Here is a 22,606-nt window from a genome sequence, read left to right on the forward strand (position 1 = left end):
AACAGTATCAGCCTGGTTAATATCAAGGTAAGAGTGTTTAGAGATTTTAATGACAGTATCTCTACTTTTACTATAGCTACTAACTGCTATAACATTCCAGAATCCAGAAACTTCACCAGAAAAAAAAGCTCTTTTGAAAACGCCTTTTATCCTTCTTTTGATCAAGGGTAACTATTGCATAGATCATGGCCTCCAGCCGCACTAACAGTCATATCTTCACAAGTCATAAGTTATTATTTCCCTCGTTCATTCATATCACAGCAACCAGTATAATAATGTTAAATGGTGCTTGAAACTAAAACTTGTTAAATTCTTACCACAAGGGATCATTCAACTGCAGGTGTGCAACAATGCCTCTGCATGTCCTTAAAGGAAGCATTCCAGACAGGTCAGCTAGCATGTCAACTCTAGCCCCAAGACAAACTATCACAACATCATATTCATCTGGATGAACAAACTGCAGCCAGTCAGCTCAATGGAAGGCACACTCTATCGCTCGTTTAAAGACAGAATGAGAAATAACCTCCCACTTCACTTAGTCAAGTGACAACTTTCTTGTGCAAAGCTATTTCCTTGCCAGGGAAACCTGTTGATGACAACCTCTTGGCCAAATGTTCACTTGCAAGAAAAAGTGCCTGGCATAAAAAAATCAATCAAATACATATACCACATACATATGCTCAGCACATAATATGATAATACAATTAGTGAGATGATCCTCACACCTTAAGATAGTGGTGGGGATTAACATTCACAGCTTTAGGCATAAAGAAGGCTCTGTTCAAAGGCGTAGATAAATTTGGTATAAGCTCTCTTGCAGCAACTTCATCAACGGCCTGTATTGGACAACTTGCTAGACAATTTTGAGCATTCTGCATATAACAATCAACCCGAGTTTATCCATTTTGGAGACATATTCTTATTTACATCCCACATTCTGCAAATTAGGTGAAGATAAATTACTTGATGCATGACATCCAAAATCTTTTCACTAACAGCTGGTCTCAATATGCCCCTGAAGTGAAGCTTACACCATGAGATATTTCACTAAGAATTATATTATAAGCATTGGCTTTATGAGATAAATTCAAGAAAAAAGACTAACGTTCTTCGAACAATGAAATCAGTAGTGTTGAGTGGAAAGTGAGGACTAGAAGCTGCCGTGGCAGCAGCTTCTTCAACATTTAGAAGATTCAAAAACTCAGTCCAGCATTCTTCACCCCTCCATAGAAGCTTCACTGATATAATATATGATGACTTAATGAGAAAAGCATCCAAAATAGTAAATATGGACAACATGAATTATTCACATAAAAAAAACAGTAACCTTTAGGGGAATAGGGGTGAACGAGGCCTCCAGCAACACCAGAAGCGCCGCCAGCAATGCCAACATCATCAAAAATGTCAACTTTTACTTTCAATTCTTTGGGGCTGTGCTGCCAAAACAAACAAACTATCGTATCTTAAAATTGAATACCCTGGTTTATGAAAACTGAAATGCAAGTATAATTGAAATACCTTAATTTGTGAAAACTGAAATGCAAGTATAATTGAAATACCCAATTTAAAAACTGAAATGCATGGTATAATTATAATTGAAAGAGAAAGGTTGAGAGTTGAGAAGAGAGAGATGCGTACGAATAGCAAATGCCACGCCACGGACAAGCCAGCAAAGCCGGCACCGAGCACAGCGCACCTAGTTCGCCAAGAAAACTAACCTAGCACGAGAAATTCAAACAAAAATGAAATTCAAGCAGGAATTCAAACAAAAAACAGATGGAGTTAGGTCGAGCAGGAATTCAAACAACAAACAGGGGCAATTAGGTCGATGAACAAGGGAAATCAAACAAAAATGAAATGAAGTGGAAAATGCACGAGAAAAAAGAGGATTATTACCCAAATAATTGCAAATAAAAACTAACCTAGCTTCACAAATCGATTGTGTGAAACAGATGGAGTCGCGCGAAGGTAGGAAAGACGACGGTGGGGAAACTCTCCTTCAGATGGTGGTGGTGGAGCCGCGCGGTGAGGAAGGTGGTGGTGGTGGTTATGGTGGTGGTGGAGTCGCGCGGTGAGGATAGGTATGCGTTGGAAGAGATGTGAAGTACGACGAGATGTGAAGAGATCTAGCTTATCTGTTTGGCGGTGGTTGTAATTGATTTAAATTTAATGTAGCCTATTGAGGCGGCCAATTAAAAGCCCCCTTCAACAGAAAGACCCTATTGAGGCGGGCAATTAAAAGCCCCCTTCAACAGCTTCTTTCTATTGAGGCGGGCAAGGAAAGCCCCCTTCAACAGCTTCTGTAGAAGCGAACACCACAAAAGCCCGCCTCAATAGAATAGTAAAATATTTGACCCGCGTTGACTAAGTAGCTATTGAGGCGCGCTTATGTATGCCCCCCTCGACAAGGGGGCTACAACAGGGGTTTTTTCCACTAGTGGAGTCCTTTTATGTCGTGGAAAAATCGATAGGTTTACCTAATAAGTTCTTAGACGTACCTATCAACCAAGAGTAGTTTCTAGACTACTAGCAAAAGACTTTTTCTTACCTAAATTATTTTAGAATTGAGTCAAAATACATAATGTGCTTAATTCTTCAATGATTTTAGGGTCTTGGAATCATTTTATTCACACCTGCCGGAACAATAAAATCGAATAAAATGCTAATAACTTGTTTGAATTGCATGATTGCTTTAATTTTCAAGTTATTACTCATGATAAATGTTTAGACTTTGCATGCTTCAATGTATGTTTTAATTATTGTTTATAATTAAATATTTTGCATTGCAGTAAATCCTTTTAGAAAGGTAACAGTAAATTTCCTCAATTGGTAGTGAATCCAAGAACGATTCACGGAAATGAGAGATGTGAGCAATTTAAAATGTACGTTTCTTTTAGCGACTTTTATGGTTGTTTTCGAGTATCAAAGTCGAATGGCAAACCGATTGGTGCTTGTGAATTCAAAATACAATGTAGTTTTGAGATCATAAAGCATTGATTTTAAACGCTCAGCTTTACCAATGGTTAACAACCTAATATCTTTGTCCATTTAATTCTCGAATGAGTCTAGTCCCTAGACATTCGAATAGATTGATGCTTAGAGAACTTTAGAAGCTTCTGGTATGATCGTCTAGTTGAAGCAAAACATTCAACATAAATAAAATGGTAAGAACTTTGTTGGAGTGACATTGGACATGTCTAAACAAAGTATAAAAGTCAACACTAGAGAATTCAATTCTTAAGGCTATAAGAAAGGGTACAAGAAATAGGAAAACAAGGAACAAATGAAAGGAATTTACAGTTCCGTTTCTACCTTAAAGTTTATGTTTATAGAAAAGTGACCTAGCAATCAAACTTCCTTGGTATCATATACCGCTTGAGGTTCTTACTTCGGTAATAACTCAAATAATGGAAGCTAGGCTACACTATTGACCTACAAGTGAGAAATGAAGCATGGCAATGCTACATTAGTTGTAGGGTCATCTAGTTTGTTTTAAATCCTTTCAAAGGCTGGAACTTAATGGCTATTTTGTTCCACAATCAGCATACCTAAATTTCTGTTTTCAAACACAGAAAGACTCACATTCAGAAGAACAAAAACAATGTTTGTTTGTTTATTTGAATGAAATGGTCATTTACGGGTTGAGTCAATATGTTTGATTAAAACAAACAACTCTTTAACAATAAAAACTTTACTAGGTTCAAATCAAACCCTTGATTTGAGTTCCACTAACCTTTAGCATTGTTGCTTAGACCATATCAACAAGTTAACATTCATAAGCTCTATTTTGATGGACTTTTGAAAGTTGATTGATTTCTAGATCAATTCAAGACAAGCTAGTCTTACTTGTTGAAAGTAACATAAGATATGAACTATTGTTAGAACGCCTAGACAATAGAGTTCAAAGCTAAAGAAAGGTTTTATGACTTTATTATTTCACATAGATTTGAGTGAATATAGGTTTATTTACTCAAAGTGATATAAGTTTGAATCTGTTTGGCTAGTTCAAAGATTCAGAAGTATAAATCCACTTGGCAAGATATCACAAAGGTCTAGGTTAGGTCATGTTGATGATTACATGAAGACCAAAAAAGATCATCAATGATTGTGTGTAGTAAATTCACAATCTAGCTCCATAAGATATGGCATATCTAAGTTGGAATGATCGAAGTCAATTAGTACTTGATTCGATCAATGATGAATCATAAAGACTTTTCCTCTAATTTCAAAAACAAAATGCTCAACTACCACGAAACTAAACCAAATTCGTCAAAGCTATTGAAAATTAATTTCAGAATATCTTTTCATAATATATATCTAGAGAGTTGTTAAACTCAGTGGGAGCTTAGTGTTTGTTGTTCAACAAACTAAGGCCCAAGTATAGATATATGTTTCATTGTGATTTATTCAAATGAGACACAAGGGTATTGTTTCTACCACGAATTTTTGAGAACATAATGTTTTTTTGCTCGAAATAATGTCCTTTTGAAGATTCGTTTCCAAAATGACAAGTCGGAGAAAATAGACCTCGAAAGTCTTCGAGGCGAATAACAAACATAAACGGACATTCAGGAGGCTTTTCGAAGTTCTTTAGAAAATCCGAACATTTATTCTTTAAGGACTTTAGAAGTGGCTTTAAATAATAGACATCTCTTAGAAGACTTTACAAGTGCTTCAAGGAGAACATAATATTCAAAGGACTTTCAAGTGGCTATTGATATTCTATTGTTTGATGTTCTATACCCAAGTAGGCATAGAGTTCAAGTCACTGAAACTATGAGATTCTTCTATTAGATAGTAAAGGAACATGGAGTTCAGGTCACTGAAGCTATCCGATTCTTCTAATTAGATAGTGAAGAAACCTACAACTTGCAGTCATACTATTATCATGTAGATTAATGAGTTTGTCACCTGTAAGAAAGCTATGACGAAACCTAGATTCCCTAAAATGGTTAGAGGCCATATATAGACTCAATGTTTTAGACGGTTAAAGGCCATAAAACATACTTAATGTTTTGATGACAAAATTGAAATTTTGTTGATTTGCAAGAATAGATTAAACACCTATTGATTGCAAATTGGTTTTAAGAATAAAAACCATCAAACATTGAATTGTGTTAACACACAAAGCTAGATTAGTTGCTAAAGGTTACAAGCAAATTCATGACATGGATTGTGTTGAAACCTCATGCATAATCATAATGCTCAAGTCTATAAATCAAGCAATGATTGCATATTGGTACATATGGCAATTGGATGACAAAACATATTCCTCAATCAAATGTTGGAAGAAACTATGTACATGACATGTCATAGGATTTGTGGATCCAAATAAATACTTGAAAAGGAAAGCTAGCTTATGAAATCTAAGTAAATATTTAAGCAAGCAATTGGGAATTAGAAATATATTTTAGTGAATCTAATAAGTATTTTAGTTTCATAAAATGTACATGACTCTTATAGATATATAAGAAGTTTAGTGGGAGTACATAAAAACTTAATTGGTCCTATGTGTATCACACACATATCTCTCTATTGTGAAATAACATTCAAATGCTAATGACTTAGATTTGAAATTATTCATCAATGATGGACCAAGGTGAAACTTAGTACATACTGGGTATTAAGATCTATTTACAAAGATCTTATATTAATGTTTTGGATTAAGTAATGGCATTTACTAAATCAAACACGAAAGACTCCATTGGAGATATTCGACCCATGTGAATAAATCTAAGTAAAGAATGTTTGAACTATGTATAAGCATTTACTAAGTTAAACATCAAAGGATCTAAGTAAGATTCTTAACCTATATTATATGTCAAAGAATTGAGCTGGATTTAGTATCTACTGAAACTAGATGAGCTAAAGTTACATGAATAGAATTCAATTGGGAATTATTCTGCAAAAGAATTTATCATGTATGATTTAATATGAGGATCGCCAAAAACGTATCGTATGACTTTAGGCATGACGAACACATACCAATCTCTATTGATCTAAGTGAAGATCAACTAGATTGAGATCAAGAATACTTATGGTACTTGAAAAGGTACATAGGAATAGTTCTTGATTCAAGGAAATAAAGATATGCTAAATATTGATGCTACACGCATAAACACTGGCAAATGATCAAGCAAGACCCTTTGGAGTGAACCATTGATAAGGACGAGCTATAGAGCATCGTGTTTTGAAATGGCAACATGGATTGGAGACCATGAGTTGTTGCGTGGGATATTAAAATATTAATTTCTATGTTCTAAGATACAGCTGGAAAGTATTCCACATATCTGTGAACTGCTTGGATAAGTAATTCCAAACAAAGCATCACTAGCAACCTATAAAGTTAAAGTAAAAGTACTTATTGCCTCAGAAGCAATAAAACAGGGTTGTTTATGTTAAAGAGTTCTTCACTGAACTTGGGTAGATCACATGTCTGCTGGCTTGATGGTTCTTCATTGAAAAATGCGTAGAACCACTCTTGAAGCAAGAAAAGACTAGATCACAAAATAAACATACTCAAAAGATCTTATCATCTAACTCGAAGAACATTCGATGAAAAGGATATTAAGATTGGCAAAGCATGATAACTAAACCTATGCAACAAGTGAGAAACAACAGTCACATTGTGGCACTGGAAATCAAGCATAGCTTTGAATTCCATGAACTGTTTTAAAGATGGGTTTGAGGCCCATGGTTGTAAAACATTGGGGTTGAACATTTATCATATATGAAATGTATTTTCATATTCCATTTAATCTTGGTTTAGTATTAAATGATGAGTCCCTTCAATTTGACGAAATATTCAAGATAGACTGTCAGGACCAGTCCTGTGACTAAGAAATGTCTATCAAGTGAACTTGAATGTCAAAAGTTGAAAATGGTCCCTGGTCGGAGTTTTCTATAAAGATGGACGCATAGAAAACGTTAGAAGACTAGAATGCAAGATGACTAGTAGTTTTGTTTCTTGAACTATGTGGACATGGCAATGTCGCAATCATTTGCATAGATACTTACTTTGGGAAGACTAGTATCGGACAGACCTATGGAACTTTACTGTAAGAGATGAAAATATGTCATAAGTAAATTTCATTAAAATTATTAGACACTAAATCCTCAATACCTGAGTGATTTGAGATTACTTGTTTGAGAACTGGTTTCTTTGATGTTGACCAACCGTCGCACCGTAAAAGGAGGCTATAAAGGCAACGCTCAGGTAATCACCTATCAAACGATGTCTAATCTCAAGATCACAAGATTGGGATTGTCCTCCCATAAATCGGGATGAGATGCTTAAAAGTTGTACAAGGCCACTCGGAGAGCTAGAAACTGTGAAATGCATGGCCGTGCTCGGATGAATCATAGGCTATGATTATTTGTTTATTTGATCAGTTGAACTCTGAAATCGAGAAACACCTCTGGACATAATAAGGATGACAACTCTTACCTTATGTTCAAGAGCAAGCATCGAGCGACAAAGGAATTAGGTAATGCACACTTGTCCCTAAGCAAGCCAGCGCGCCACAACGCACCAGCCAAGGCTGCGCCAGGCCCACCGCAAGGCAGGCCCAGCGCGCGCCAAGGCTGCGGCAGCGTGTGGGCCTCGTGGCAATGGGCTGCAAGCTCGCGGGCTGCGCGCTCGCGCATGGCGCCCCTCGTGGGCTGTTGTGCGTGCGTGTGTGTGTTTGTGTGCTATACGAATCCTAAAGCTATTAGGTTTCGATATATGATTAAATTCCTAATCCTAAAAGGATAAATTAATTAAATAAGAGTTCTATTAGGATTCTAGTTTAATTAATTCGTATCCTAATAGGATTCCAGTTCCTTTTCCATACCTCTATAAATAGGTGCCTAGGGTCATAATTTATAGAAACAATTGAAGTTTCCTAAAGGTAAGATTTTGAAGAAAAAATCAGCAATAAGGACGATTATAGTCGAAATTCCTAAGCTACCTTAAGGACGATTCTAGTTGGTCAAGCTTAAGGCGGATCCGGACGTGCTGTGGACTATCTACGGAGGGACGACACTTGGAGTCCTAAAGACTTGTTCTTGTTCGGTTCGGGCGCAGCTAGGGAGGGCACGCAACAAAGTGTATGCGTCTAAACTATGCTAAATGATTATGTGTAAATAATATGCTTTCCTGGCTTTATGGTTTTTCCGCATGATTTATGTTTTGTCATATGAATCATAACCTAACAATGGGTTGTGAAGTTATTAGTCATTTGCATTAAGGAAAACTATGGTCAAGCCTATGCTAGTGTAATTATGTTGGTATGTTCAATTTAAATATGGTTTGCGTACCATCAAATAGTTGTAATTAGTTTAATTATAGCTTATCCTATTTGAAGAAAATGGCGCCTCCCACGGTGAAATTCAACACGAAGTTACCATTTTCGAGACGGCCTTTGAAGTTGAAGCTTCAAGATGAAGTCGGGCCATACTAGATCACATTTATCTTATGCATTCTTTAAGTTATTTATTGCTTTAAATATGTCTTAATTATGCATGAGATTGTGGCTTGATTATGTTGCATGATTAAGGATTTTAGTTCACTTAAAATCTAACCAACATAGTAAGAGCCTTAAGTTCCAAACTTAAAAATTGATTTAAAAGGTGCCATGCCAAAATAAACACTTGCTTGGATATCCTTTACATCAATCTAGTAATAGTTTTCGCTCAGCGAGGTGTTACTTATTGGTACTAAAGGGGTAAGGTACACAAATAATTGTGAGTACATGTTAGTTTTGGTGAAACTCAACGATATAAGTAAGGAGTCCTTTTATGTCGTGGCAAAATCGATAGGTTACCTAGTACCTATCAACCAAGAGTAGTTTCTAGACTACTAGCAAAAGACTTTTGCTTACCTAAATTATTTTAGAATTGAGTCAAAATACATAATGTGCTTAATTCTTCAATGATTTTAGGGTCTTGGAATCATTTTATTCACACCTGCCGGAACAATAAAATCGAATAAAATGCTAATAACTTGTTTGAATTGCATGATTGCTTTAATTTTTAAGTTATTACTCATGAAAAATGTTTAGACTTTGCATGCTTCAATGTATGTTTTAATTATTGTTTATAATTAAATATCTTGCATTGCAGTAAATCCTTTTAGAAAGGTAACAGTAAATTTCCTCAATTGGTAGTGAATCCAAGAACGATTCACGGAAATGAGAGATGTGAGCAATTTAAAATGTACGTTTCTTTTAGCGACTTTTATGGTTGTTTTCGAGTATCAAAGTCGAATGGCAAACCGATTAGTGCTTGTGAATTCAAAATACAATGTAGTTTTGAGATCATAAAGCATTGATTTTAAACGCTCAGCTTTACCAATGGTTAACAACCTAATATCTTTGTCCATTTAATTCTCGAATGAGTCTAGTCCCTAGACATTCGAATAGATTGATGCTTAGAGAACTTTAGAAGCTTCTGGTATGATCATCTAGTTGAAGCAAAACATTCAACATAAATAAAATGGTAAGAACTTTGTTGGAGTGACATTGGACATGTCTAAACAAAGTATAAAAGTCAACACTAGAGAATTCAATTCTTAAGGCTATAAGAAAGGGTACAAGAAATAGGAAAACAAGGAACAAATGAAAGGAATTTACAGTTCCGTTTCTACCTTAAAGTTTATGTTTATAGAAAAGTGACCTAGCAATCAAACTTCCTTGGTATCATATACCGCTTGAGGTTCTTACTTCGGTAATAACTCAAATAATGGAAGCTAGGCTACACTATTGACCTACAAGTGAGAAATGAAGCATGGCAATGCTACATTAGTTGTAGGGTCATCTAGTTTGTTTTAAATCCTTTCAAAGGCTGGAACTTAATGGCTATTTTGTTCCACAATCAGCATACCTAAATTTCTGTTTTCAAACACAGAAAGACTCACATTCAGAAGAACAAAAACAATGTTTGTTTGTTTATTTGAATGAAATGGTCATTTACGGGTTGAGTCAATATGTTTGATTAAAACAAACAACTCTTTAACAATAAAAACTTTACTAGGTTCAAATCAAACCCTTGATTTGAGTTCCACTAACCTTTAGCATTGTTTCTTAGACCATATCAACAAGTTAACATTCATAAGCTCTATTTTGATTGACTTTTGAAAGTTGATTGATTTCTAGATCAATTCAAGACAAGCTAGTCTTACTTGTTGAAAGTAACATAAGATATGAACTATTGTTAGAACGCCTAGACAATAGAGTTCAAAGCTAAAGAAAGGTTTTATGACTTTATTATTTCACATAGATTTGAGTGAATATAGGTTTATTTACTCAAAGTGATATAAGTTTGAATCTGTTTGGCTAGTTTAAAGATTCAGAAGTATAAATCCACTTGGCAAGATATCACAAAGGTCTAGGTTAGATCATGTTGATGATTACTTGAAGACCAAAAAAGATCATCAATGATTGTGTGTAGTAAATTCACAATCTAGCTCCATAAGATATGGCATATCTAAGTTGGAATGATCGAAGTCAATTAGTACTTGATTCGATCAATGATGAATCATAAAGACTTTTCCTCTAATTTCTAAAACAAAATGCTCAACTACCACCAAACTAAACCAAATTCGTCAAAGCTATTGAAAATTAATTTCAGAATATCTTTTCATAATATATATCTAGAGAGTTGTTAAACTCAGTGGGAGCTTAGTGTTTGTTGTTCAACAAACTAAGGCCCAAGTATAGATATATGTTTCATTGTGATTTATTCAAATGAGACACAAGGGTATTGTTTCTACCACGAATTTTTGAGAACATAATGTTTTTTTGCTCGAAATAATGTCCTTTTGAAGATTCGTTTCCAAAATGACAAGTTGGAGAAAATAGACCTCGAAAGTCTTCGAGGCGAATAACAAACATAAACGGACATTCAGGAGGCTTTTCGAAGTTCTTTAGAAAATCCGAACATTTATTCTTTAAGGACTTTAGAAGTGGCTTTAAATAATAGACATCTCTTAGAAGACTTTACAAGTGCTTCAAGGAGAACATAATATTCAAAGGACTTTCAAGTTGCTATTGATATTCTATTGTTTGATGTTCTATACCCAAGTAGGCATAGAGTTCAAGTCACTGAAACTATGAGATTCTTCTATTAGATAGTAAAGGAACATGGAGTTCAGGTCACTGAAGCTATCCGATTCTTCTAATTAGATAGTGAAGAAACCTACAACTTGCAGTCATACTATTATCATGTAGATTAATGAGTTTGTCACCTGTAAGAAAGCTATGACGAAACCTAGATTCCCTAAAATGGTTAGAGGCCATATATAGACTCAATGTTTTAGACGGTTAAAGGCCATAAAACATACTTAATGTTTTGATGACAAAATTGAAATTTTGTTGATTTGCAAGAATAGATTAAACACCTATTGATTGCAAATTGGTTTTAAGAATAAAAACCATCAAACATTGAATTGTGTTAACACACAAAGCTAGATTAGTTGCTAAAGGTTACAAGCAAATTCATGACATGGATTGTGTTGAAACCTCATGCATAATCGTAATGCTCAAGTCTATAAATCAAGCAATGATTGCATATTGGTACATATGGCAATTGGATGACAAAACATATTCCTCAATCAAATGTTGGAAGAAACTATGTACATGACATGTCATAGGATTTGTGGATCCAAATAAATACTTGAAAAGGAAAGCTAGCTTATGAAATCTAAGTAAAGATTTAAGCAAGCAATTGGGAATTAGAAATATATTTTAGTGAATCTAATAAGTATTTTAGTTTCATAAAATGTACATGACTCTTATAGATATATAAGAAGTTTAGTGGGAGTACATAAAAACTTAATTGGTCCTATGTGTATCACACACATATCTCTCTATTGTGAAATAACATTCAAATGCTAATGACTTAGATTTGAAATTATTCATCAATGATGGACCAAGGTGAAACTTAGTACATACTGGTATTAAGATCTATTTACAAAGATCTTATATTAATGTTTTGGATTAAGTAATGGCATTTACTAAATCAAACACGAAAGACTCGATTGGAGATATTCGACCCATGTGAATAAATCTAACTAAAGAATGTTTGAACTATGTATAAGCATTTACTAAGTTAAACATCAAAGGATCTAAGTAAGATTCTTAACCTATATTATATGTCAAAGAATTTAGCTGGATTTAGTATCTACTGAAACTAGATGAGCTAAAGTTACATGAATAGAATTCAATTGGGAATTATTCTGCAAAAGAATTTATCATGTATGATATAATATGAGGATTGCCAAAAACGTATCGTATGACTTTAGGCATGACGAACATATACCAATCTCTATTGATCTAAGTGAAGATCAACTAGATTGAGATCAAGAACACTTATGGTACTTGAAAAGGTACATAGGAATAGTTCTTGATTCAAGGAAATAAAGATATGCTAAATATTGATGATACACGCATAAACACTGGCAAAGGATCAAGCAAGACCCTTTGGAGTGAACCATTGATAAGGACGAGCTATAGAGCATCGTGTTTTGAAATGGCAACATGGATTGGAGACCATGAGTTGTTGCGTGGGATATTAAAATATTAATTTCTATGTTCTAAGATACAGCTGGAAAGTATTCCACATATATGTGAACTGCTTTGATAAGTAATTCCAAACAAAGCATCACTAGCAACCTATAAAGTTGAAGTAAAAGTACTTATTGCCTAACAAGCAATAAAACAGGGTTGTTTATGTTAAAGAGTTCTTCACTGAACTTGGGTAGATCACATGTCTGCTGGCTTGATGGTTCTTCATTGAAAAATGCGTAGAACCACTCATGAAGCAAGAAAAGACTAGATCACAAAATAAACATACTCAAAAGATCTTATCATCTATCTCGAAGAACATTCAATGAAAAGGATATTAAGATTGGCAAAGCATGATAACTAAACCTATGCAACAAGTGAGAAACAACACTCACATTGTGGCACTGGAAATCAAGCATAGCTTTGAATTCCATGAACTGTTTTAAAGATGGGTTTGAGGCCCATGGTTGTAAAACATTGGGGTTGAACATTTATCATATATGAAATGTATTTTCATATTCCATTTAATCTTGGTTTAGTATTAAATGATGAGTCCCTTCAATTTGACGAAATATTCAAGATAGACTGTCAGGACCAGTCATGTGACTAAGAAATGTCTATCAAGTGAACTTGAATGTCAAAAGTTGAAAATGGTCCCTAGTCGGAGTTTTCTATAAAGATGGACGCATAGAAAACGTTAGATGACTAGAATGCAAGATGACTAGTAGTTCTGTTTCTTGAACTATGTGGACATGGCACTGTCGCAATCATTTGCATAGATACTTACTTTGGGAAGACTAGTATCGGACAGACCTATGAAACTTTACTGTAAGAGATGAAAATATGTCATAAGTAAATTTCATTAAAATTATTAGACACTAAATCCTCAATACCTGAGTGATTTGAGATTACTTGTTTGAGAACTGGTTGCTTTGACGTTGACCAACCGTCGCACCGTAAAAGGAGGCTATAAAGGCAACGCTCAGGTAATCACCTATCAAACGAAGTCTAATCTCAAGATCACAAGATTGGGATTGTCCTCCCATAAATCGGGATGAGATGCTTAAAAGTTGTACAAGGCCACTCGGAGAGCTAGAAACTGTGAAATGCATGGCCGTGCTCGGATGAATCATAGGCTATGATTATTTGTTTATTTGATCAGTTGAACTCTGAAACCGAGAAACACCTCTGGACATAATAAGGATGACAACTCTTACCTTATGTTCAAGAGCAAGCATCGAGCGACAAAGGAGTTAGGTAATGCACACTTGTCCCTAAGGACAAGTGGGAGACTGAAGGAAATAATGCCCTTGGTCCAAGTATGCATATAATATTAAGTCTAATATATGCGGTTCAGTATTAATTAACAAGTTAATAATTCAGTGAGATCAAGTGAGATGAATTCCTAGCTAGAGGCCGCTTCAGTTCAAGTGGAATTAATGATATTAATCCACAGCTTACTCTTGACTGAACCCGTAGGGTCACACAAATAGTACGTAAATGGATCAAGTATTTAATGGCATTAAATACTCCATCTATGGATATTCGGAATCGACGGATCTTGGTTTCAGTGGGAGCTGAGATCGTCACAAGCAAGAAATGAATACTCCGGAAACGATGATATTGCCGGAAACGGAAATATGGATCGTATCGGAAATATAAATATTATCCAAGTCGTAGATGTTGCCGGAAACGGAAACATGGTACGTATCTGGAAATATTATCGGAAATGGAAATATTACCGGAATCGAAAATATTGCCGGAAACGGAAATATTGTAAGAATCGGAAATATTATCGGAATCGGAAAATAATTCCGGAAACGGAAATATTAAATATTTGTTCGAAACGGAAATTAATTCCGGAATCGGAAATATTAAATGTTGTTCGTATCGGAAATAAATTCCGGAATCGGGAATTTAATCGGAAGCGTATCGTACGAATTAGCATCGGACGAGGCCTGCCAGACGAAGGCCCAGCACGAAGCTGGGCCATCGCCCAGCAAGCCAGCGCGCCACAACGCACCAGCCAAGGCTGCGCCAGGCCCACCGCAAGGCAGGCCCAGCGCGCGCCAAGGCTGCGGCAGCGTTGGGCCTCGTGGCAATGGGCTGCGAGCTCGGGGGCTGCGCGCGCGCGCATGGCGCCCCTCGTAGGCTGCTGTTAGACCTGTCAAACGGGTCGATCGGGTCGGGTTGTAAGAAATTACTTTCGGGTTCGGGTTGAATCGGGTCGGTCACTTTCGGGTTCGGGTTCGGGTTTACAAATGCTTGTTCAAGACCCAGAACTTTCGGGTTCGGGTCGACCCAACGGGTTGAGAGAATTTAAAACGCACATTAATTTTCATTAATTTAGGTGAAAAATATACAAAATATTGGCACAAATTAACAAAATTTCCTACTAATGTTTATATTTTGTCAAATTCAACCATTAAATGGCGTATAATTCAAATTAAAATTATATTACACAGAACAATAGTAAAAACAACGTGTCTTTTATGCTTAAATTTTCTCATAATCTCATTTATTACTATAAATACAAAGATTTTCAGTCGGTCGGGTTCAAAACGGGTTCGGTCGGGTTTTGACCCATTCCTTTTCGGGTTGCTCGGGTTCGGATAAAATCGGATTACGGGTCACAAAATCATGTTCAGGACCCAGTATTTTCGGGTCGGGTTCTGGTCGATTTTCGGGTCGGGTCGATTTTTGACAGCTCTAGCTGCTGTGCATGCGTGTGTGTGTTTGTGTGCTATACGAATCCTAAAGCTATCAGGTTTCGATATATGATTAAATTCCTAATCCTAAAAGGATAAATTAATTAAATAAGAGTTCTATTAGGATTCTAGTTTAATTAATTCGTATCCTAATAGGATTCCAGTTCCTATTCCATACCTCTATAAATAGGTGCCTAGGGTCATAATTTATAGAAACAATTGAAGTATCCTAAAGGTAAGATTTTGAAGAAAAAATCAGCCATACACTTGCACCATTATAGCCGAAATTTCAAAGCTACCTTAAGGGCGATTCTAGTTGGTCAAGCTTAAGGCGGATCCGGACGTGCTGTGGACTATCTACGGAGGGACGACACTTGGAGTCCTAAAGACTTGTTCTTGTTCGGTTCGGGCGCAGCTAGGAAGGGCACGCAACAAAGTGTATGCGTCTAAACTATGCTAAATGATTATGTGTAAATAATATGCTTTCCTGGCTTTATGGTTTTTCCGCATGATTTATGTTTTGTCATATGAATCATAACCTAACAATGGGTTGTGAAGTTATTAGTCATTTGCATTAAGGAAAACTATGGTCAAGCCTATGCTAGTGTAATTATGTTGGTATGTTTGATAAATAGTGTTTGAGCATCTTTCTAAGTATTCAAGCTATGGTGTGACAAATTTTGAAATAACTTACGGAGTACATGATTAGAGAATTATGAGTACGTGACTCATATATATTGACCTATTTTCGGGATTAATAAGGTTTATCAAGAACTACCAGTTGACCCATACGTGAGAGATAGATTTCTTTTGTACTCTTTGTTTTCTTGAACCATTATTTGAGCCATAAAATTTTATAACAAGATCTACAAATTATTTTTATGAGACTATTTTTTTCTTTATTTATGTTATGATTAAAGTTATCGCTAAATGATAGTTTCACCAATATACCAGTTATTGTATGATTTTAGTTCGAATATGACGAAAATGATTGGTTACAACGAAAAACACTTTTTGAACTAAGTTTTATGATTTGAGTAATCATAGGAAGTAAACTAATTGATCTTCTAGAATCTAGTTTTTGAACTAAATATATTATGTATTTTAATTAATTACTTGATTTTCCGAATTATGGAGTATGACCTATATTTAGCATGTTATCCTTTATCCAGTTGGGAAGCTCAACATTTTATTAAATTATTTCGTTAATTTGAGATCTTTATATGATTTTCTGTAAAGAGTATGTTTGAATTTGAAAGACCAAGATTATTCTTTCAATAAGATGAAATAATATATTTATATTTCAACACGATTAAATTGTGGATTTATATATCCGTTTTATACTTTAACCCTAATGAGAATTAGTCATAAGATATATGTGATAGAGTTTTGTACGTAACCATGTGCGATTGAGCATGAAGTTAAGTTTGACTAGTATGGACTGAGCTATTAAGCTTGTTTGGGTATAGTATTTTATTGAGAAGTCAGATTCATTTAGGATTACGTATAAGTGATCAGACTTTATGAAAAATACGCATTAAAAGGGTATGAGATTATTATGCTATTGTGATTATAAGCTAATGGTTTGGAGGTGTGATCTTTGTGTTACAAGCCAAATTGAATGTGCAATTGTGTAATTGAGATTTCGGATTTCGATGGATTAATAGTGAGTTGAAAATTTGAGCTGGAGAGTATGTTTGTGATAAGTTTAAGAAATATGATTTACCTTGAAATATAATTTATATTCGAGGGTTGTTGAGAATATTGGACTTTATATATATACCATGTTCAAAATTGTTTTCAAGAATTACGTATACGAAATTTGTGGAAAGTTTTGAGTAATTCATTGTGATATTTAAGCGAATATTTTGGACAAATTTATCACTTTGCCAAAATTTTCAATTGTTTTTAAGATTTCAGATGAGGTTTTGTTGTGATACTAGACTTTGAGTAAGTGAGAGAATATATATTTTCTCAATTTATTGGATAAGTTTTCAAATGTGTTTTTAGTGGGGAAGAAGCCGTTAACAACGGTTATGAACAACACTTGTGTATTTATGTGTCATTTGTGTAAATGCACAACTGTGCATCTGTGTAAATGTACATCTGTACATATGTGTGGGGACATGTCCTAAAGTCTTGCAAGCATGTGTGAAAAGGTGGGTGACGACCCCTAAAAGTTTGGAGACTATGGTTATTCAACCCGTCTCTATTCGTGTTCTCTTCCCCCGATTAGTATACATGTTTGACAAAAGAAAAAAAATATATATAATGTGTCTAGTTTTGCTAGAAGTAGAAATTGTGAAGCTTGTCAATGTGTGTGTGATTTGCAATGTAAATAATTTGCTAGAAAAATAAAATATCTCTTAAATCATTGATTTTGTGCAAGCTTTGAATTCTAAAGGATTTCTAAGAAATACATGTTAATATTATTATTTGATATTATTTCCAAAATAAATTACTGAGAGCAATCCGTATTTGAGTTCATTGTTTTCAAAATGAATATATATGTGCAAGCCTCAACATGAGATTTTGTTCATGTTATATTAGGGAATGGAGAATTAGTCTTAGTTGAGTTGTGTTAGTTGCTTAAGCTCGGGTAGACTCTGAGATACAAGTTTGAGAATATGTGATGCATTCATTCTCAAAACAGATGAGACTAGTTATGCTGAAAAAAATGGATTGAACACTTCTGAAAATATAAACCGTGCGATCTGTGGAAAAACACCTGGTGACTGAGTGCAAATATTTTCTTGATTTATTTATTAATTATAAACACCAAAGTTATGTTCAATGTTTCATGTGCTTTAAATTATTGCAATTTGATTACTGAGCTTGATTTGAATATGATTTGATTCGTATTGAATCGGTTTTATCTTTGAAATAAATAACTCACGAAATTATGTTTTAAGCCACTAAAATGAGTTTCAGGCTGGGCAATGTGTACTTAGTTTCCCCGACTTTGTTCTTTGAACCTGTCCTGGTGGGGGCAGATTCCTATTCGTGATTTTGCAGGTTTAGTTAATGCTCGAAGTTGAATAAGGGATCGCGAATGCGAAAAGGGATATGCTAGCTGAATTACATATATAAGGTTGTAATAGTTTTTGTATGATTATTCTTTAGTTAAATATGAAGAGTTATTGAAGATTATGGATTAATTCCTTGTGGGTTAAGACCTAATTTTGATCAATGCTAATAAGTAATTCTAGTTAATAGCTCGTTAAGAATGGGCTGTTACAGGTGGTATCAGAGCCAAGGTTGATTTGGATTTGCTATGATCTTCATATCACAGCATATCAGTTGAAAATGGGTTTATTGGATAGATTAAGAATTAATGGGTATATGACTTTTATTTGGGATATTAATTTCAATGTCTTGTGTTTTAGACCCAGGAATTAGGAATTGAAATGTAGTTTTAAACTATTGATAATTGAGCAGATGAAATATCTATTTGGAGATATGAAATTAGAAATCACTTGGGATATTTAGATATATGTTTTGAGAATGGTCGTAACTTCATTTGACCTCATGGGAAGAAGCGTTAGAGGAATCAAATTGAAATTATAGATATTGGTATGGATATGCATTGATAATGATGGAGCAAGGATTTAAGTTTCCTTGCATGTTTTGAGTTACTAAAATTGGAGTTCTTAATATATTGTTGGAGCTTAGAATTTTGGTGCTAAGATTGGGGCCTTACAAAATCTCTTGTTCTTTTGCCTTATCCTAATCGAGGTTGTTAGTGTTATCATATTCGACTCAAATCTATTAAGAAAATTGAGTTGTTCTCCCATCTACTTCAAATCTGTTAATAAAATTGAATTATCTTGGTTTGTTTATTACACAGTGATTTTTAGATATGATTCCAAAATTTTATCTTTAAATTATCTAAGTTTGTGTTTAGAAGTTTCGAGGTCGAAACTTGTTTTAAGGGTGGTAGAATGTAATAACCTGATTTTTAAGCAGCTTTTAAGTAAATGCTAATCTATTTCATTGGCTAAATTTAAGTCTTAAAATTATTTTAAGATTAATTTTCCATTTCTGGCTTACTTACATGTTATTAAACAAGTTAATTTTTATCAAAATCAATCAAATATTTTTTTTAAGCCTAAATTATGAAATTACCCTTATAACACTAAAAATGAGAAAGCCATCTCCACTCTCCTTTTCTCTTCTTTGATTGGTGTCAAATGGAGGAAGTGCCACCAAACTTGCATTGTTGTCAAATTCTAAGATCACTTCATCTCTCCATATTCACATAAAATAATTTGTCAAGCTAATCAAATGGAAAAACTCATCTTACTCTCACTAATATTCTCCCCTCTACTACTGTCGCATCTGTTCCTCTCAATATGTATACATTTAGTTACTTTTTCGCAAATGATTTCTTCATAAACGTTGTAGAGATATTTGTGCTAATGAATTTAGGCTCAAGAATCACTCAATTCGGAGCTGTATTCTAGGAGATAATCCCTTATAAAACTAGGTGTTGCTGGTGTTGTTGTGATGTCAGCACCAGATTTTGTTTCTCTTATTTCAACGATCTTATGATCATTTTGAGACTCTATTCTCTGAACAAGAATTGTATATCTCTTCAACCTGATGAATTTAGGCTCAAGAATTACTAAAATCGGAACCCTGAGCTAAGAGATACGGTCTTCCGAAGCTGACAGTTGATGCTGCCAACTTGTTGTTGTTGTTGCCCCTCTTCCTTGTTACTTCTCACTTCCCCAACTTCTTAGTTGTGTTGTTGGCTTCTAAAGGGCAAGTGTTGGTGATTAATTTATGAAGTTCAGGATAAAATTGGAAGTCAAGATTATGAGTCATCTTTGGAGATTAAAGTATGGGATGTGTTCTAGAAGATTGAATTCGGATTTAAGCGATCGATGGTAATCGAGAAATGAGATTCTTGGAGGTTGGTGTGACAATTGAAGGTACACATTGTCCATCCATTTTTCTAAAAGTTGGTGTAACACCCCGACAATTCTCTCTTTTCTAAAATAACCTTTTAATATAAAACGTAGAGAATTATCAAGGCATTATCGCCCGTGTGAAAACGTAACGGCTTATTCAGAATTTTGCAGCGGAAAACATAAAACTAACTTTAGGTTTATAAATAATCGATTACAGGTTTAGTCCCAAAAATCAACCAACGAAAATAAGGAAATGTAAATAGTACGACAAGTTTAAAGTCCAATTAAACAAACCCAAGTCAACTTAACAAATCAAAACTAAATACAAGCTCTCTATTCCCGATCCCAATGATGCAACATCTTCAAACCTGCAGATGGACAATGCTTATTGATCCTTAGAGACTGCTCACCAAAGATTGGGTCATCACAGGATCAATAAGGCATAGCCATGATCAACATGCACAAGCAAAAGCACGTAATCAGCAAAGCTGAGTACTACATACTAAATCAATAATAATCCTAACATGATTCTATTACACGAACAACCCTAACATGATACTAATGAACACAAACAAGGGCAGACAAAACATGATAGTTTGACGACCATACTTGACCAGACTAGACTAGGCTAGACTTTTAGCAATAATATTATTTTAGTTGAAATAGACAATGGACCGAGTTGACCGTCCAGAAGTCTTCACTAAGGAAGACGAGGTACGGGCGCGACTCCGTAACCTCAGTGACCTGCGATATCGAGGAACGTTTAAATAAAAATAGAACACGGTGATCAATCCGGTCCCAGAAAAGGCCATGGGCTACCACCATGAACCCCAACTCCTGTTTGTCCGTCACTTTAGACGTGCACAGTCTAAAGCTATTGCTACTCAGTTTCACTTTACATGATTTACAAATTGAGACTCTGTTATGACTCAACAACCACATAAGGCATACAATCCACATTCGTTCACAACTGTTTTTATCTTGAAATTAAGTAAGTGATCATAAAGGCATCAATCAAGACTCATTCCAATTTACCCAACCTTTCCTTTAACCATGATCAACCCTGTATATGGGTATAAAGTTTCAACTTACTAAACAAGGTCCACCGCCCTCATAAAGTAGTGAAAAGCTAAGAAGGGAACAATAATCAATCGATCCAAACCAACATATAGAATAATCTAGTGTTCCCAACCAACATGTTTGTATCAATCATCCATACTAACATGTTACAATTCTCATAATGCAATATAAGTTTAATATGTTCATCCCACAGTATCAAACATGCAATTTCAATCTGACTAAGTTCATCAACAACATTAACATAACCAAGTTCATCAACAATTCAACATGGTTTCAACAATTAGCACACATTCCAAGCACACAGGTATGTACGTACCTTGTATAAACAACTAATAGGCCACTTTAACACTTTCAAATATCGCCTAAAGAAAATTCTCCGCCTAAAACAACCAACAAATAATCCCAATCAATTTCTAATCATTCGCAACCATAATAAAGCATTCCAAATACATCCTAAATATACTTAGAACATTCCCCAGCATCAAAACTTGAGTATTTGATTTCCTAGCATAATAATTATTGAATCAATGATTGAAATTCGTTGAAAACTCTTCGCAAACATCATACTTTAATTTCCAGCAATATAACTACTTTCAAACTGCTCCAAAACATAATTAACATGTTTGAAATCATAAAAACAATAACTTTAATAATTCCTAAACATCCTACCATGATTTAAAATTATTAAAAACCTTAAAATTCATACTTTAAATAATTAAAAATCAATATTTCAATGCATTTATATAATCTGAAAATTAATAATTTAATTATGCAAACATATAATTCTTGAAATTCATAATCAAATCATAAAAGTTATAATTTTAATTCAAGAAACATAATTAAATTATTAAAACGTAATTAAATTCATTATTTAGTTTAGGGTTTAAGGAAATAACCAAAAGTTAGGAGAGAGGAAGGACGAAGGCATGGCTGGAGGCGCGGCTGGAGGCGCGGCTGGGCGGCAGGGTTGCACACGGAGGTGCGCTGGTGGCTGCGAACGCATAAACAACCGAGTAAGGTTGTAGAAAACGAACAAGAGAAAGAATGAAGCAAGAGAGGGAGGAGGAATAAGAGATTACCGGCGCAGCAAGCATGGAGGTGTCTCAACGGCGCGGCAAGGTGGTGGCGTAGTAGCGGCGACCAGGTGGTGGTGGTGTGCGAGAGGAACACGCAAAACAGAACCCATGAATAAGGAGGGCAAATCGAAAGAAAGAAAACGAAAGAGATGAGGAGGTGGAAGGATTACCGGACGAAGGAGGAAGCCGGGCGTCGGAGGAGAGCAGCGGTGGTGCGGCTTGTGGTGACGGCTGCCGGCGGCTGGGGTGGAGTTTTGAGGGTTCACGTGAAGTTGAAGGAAGGA

The 22,606-nt window shown here is 35.0% G+C and overlaps 1 protein-coding gene across 1 annotated transcript; it reads right to left on the bottom strand.

Annotated features, from left to right (window-relative positions):
* Positions 1-481: 481 nt before the first annotated feature.
* On the bottom strand, positions 482-17,741 carry LOC130469859 (uncharacterized). The gene is made up of 7 exons (XM_056839373.1): positions 17,716-17,741; positions 1,639-1,696; positions 1,328-1,436; positions 1,106-1,238; positions 964-1,015; positions 726-872; positions 482-635 (listed from the first exon to the last, which is right to left on the bottom strand). The coding sequence occupies exons 1-7, from the start codon at positions 17,739-17,741 to the stop codon at positions 540-542; spliced, it is 621 nt and encodes a 206-aa protein (XP_056695351.1). The 3' UTR covers positions 482-539.
* Between the last annotated feature and the right edge of the window lie 4,865 nt (positions 17,742-22,606).

The sequence above is a fragment of the Spinacia oleracea genome, chromosome 3, assembly GCF_020520425.1.
Source record: "Spinacia oleracea cultivar Varoflay chromosome 3, BTI_SOV_V1, whole genome shotgun sequence".
NCBI lineage: Eukaryota > Viridiplantae > Streptophyta > Magnoliopsida > Caryophyllales > Amaranthaceae > Spinacia > Spinacia oleracea.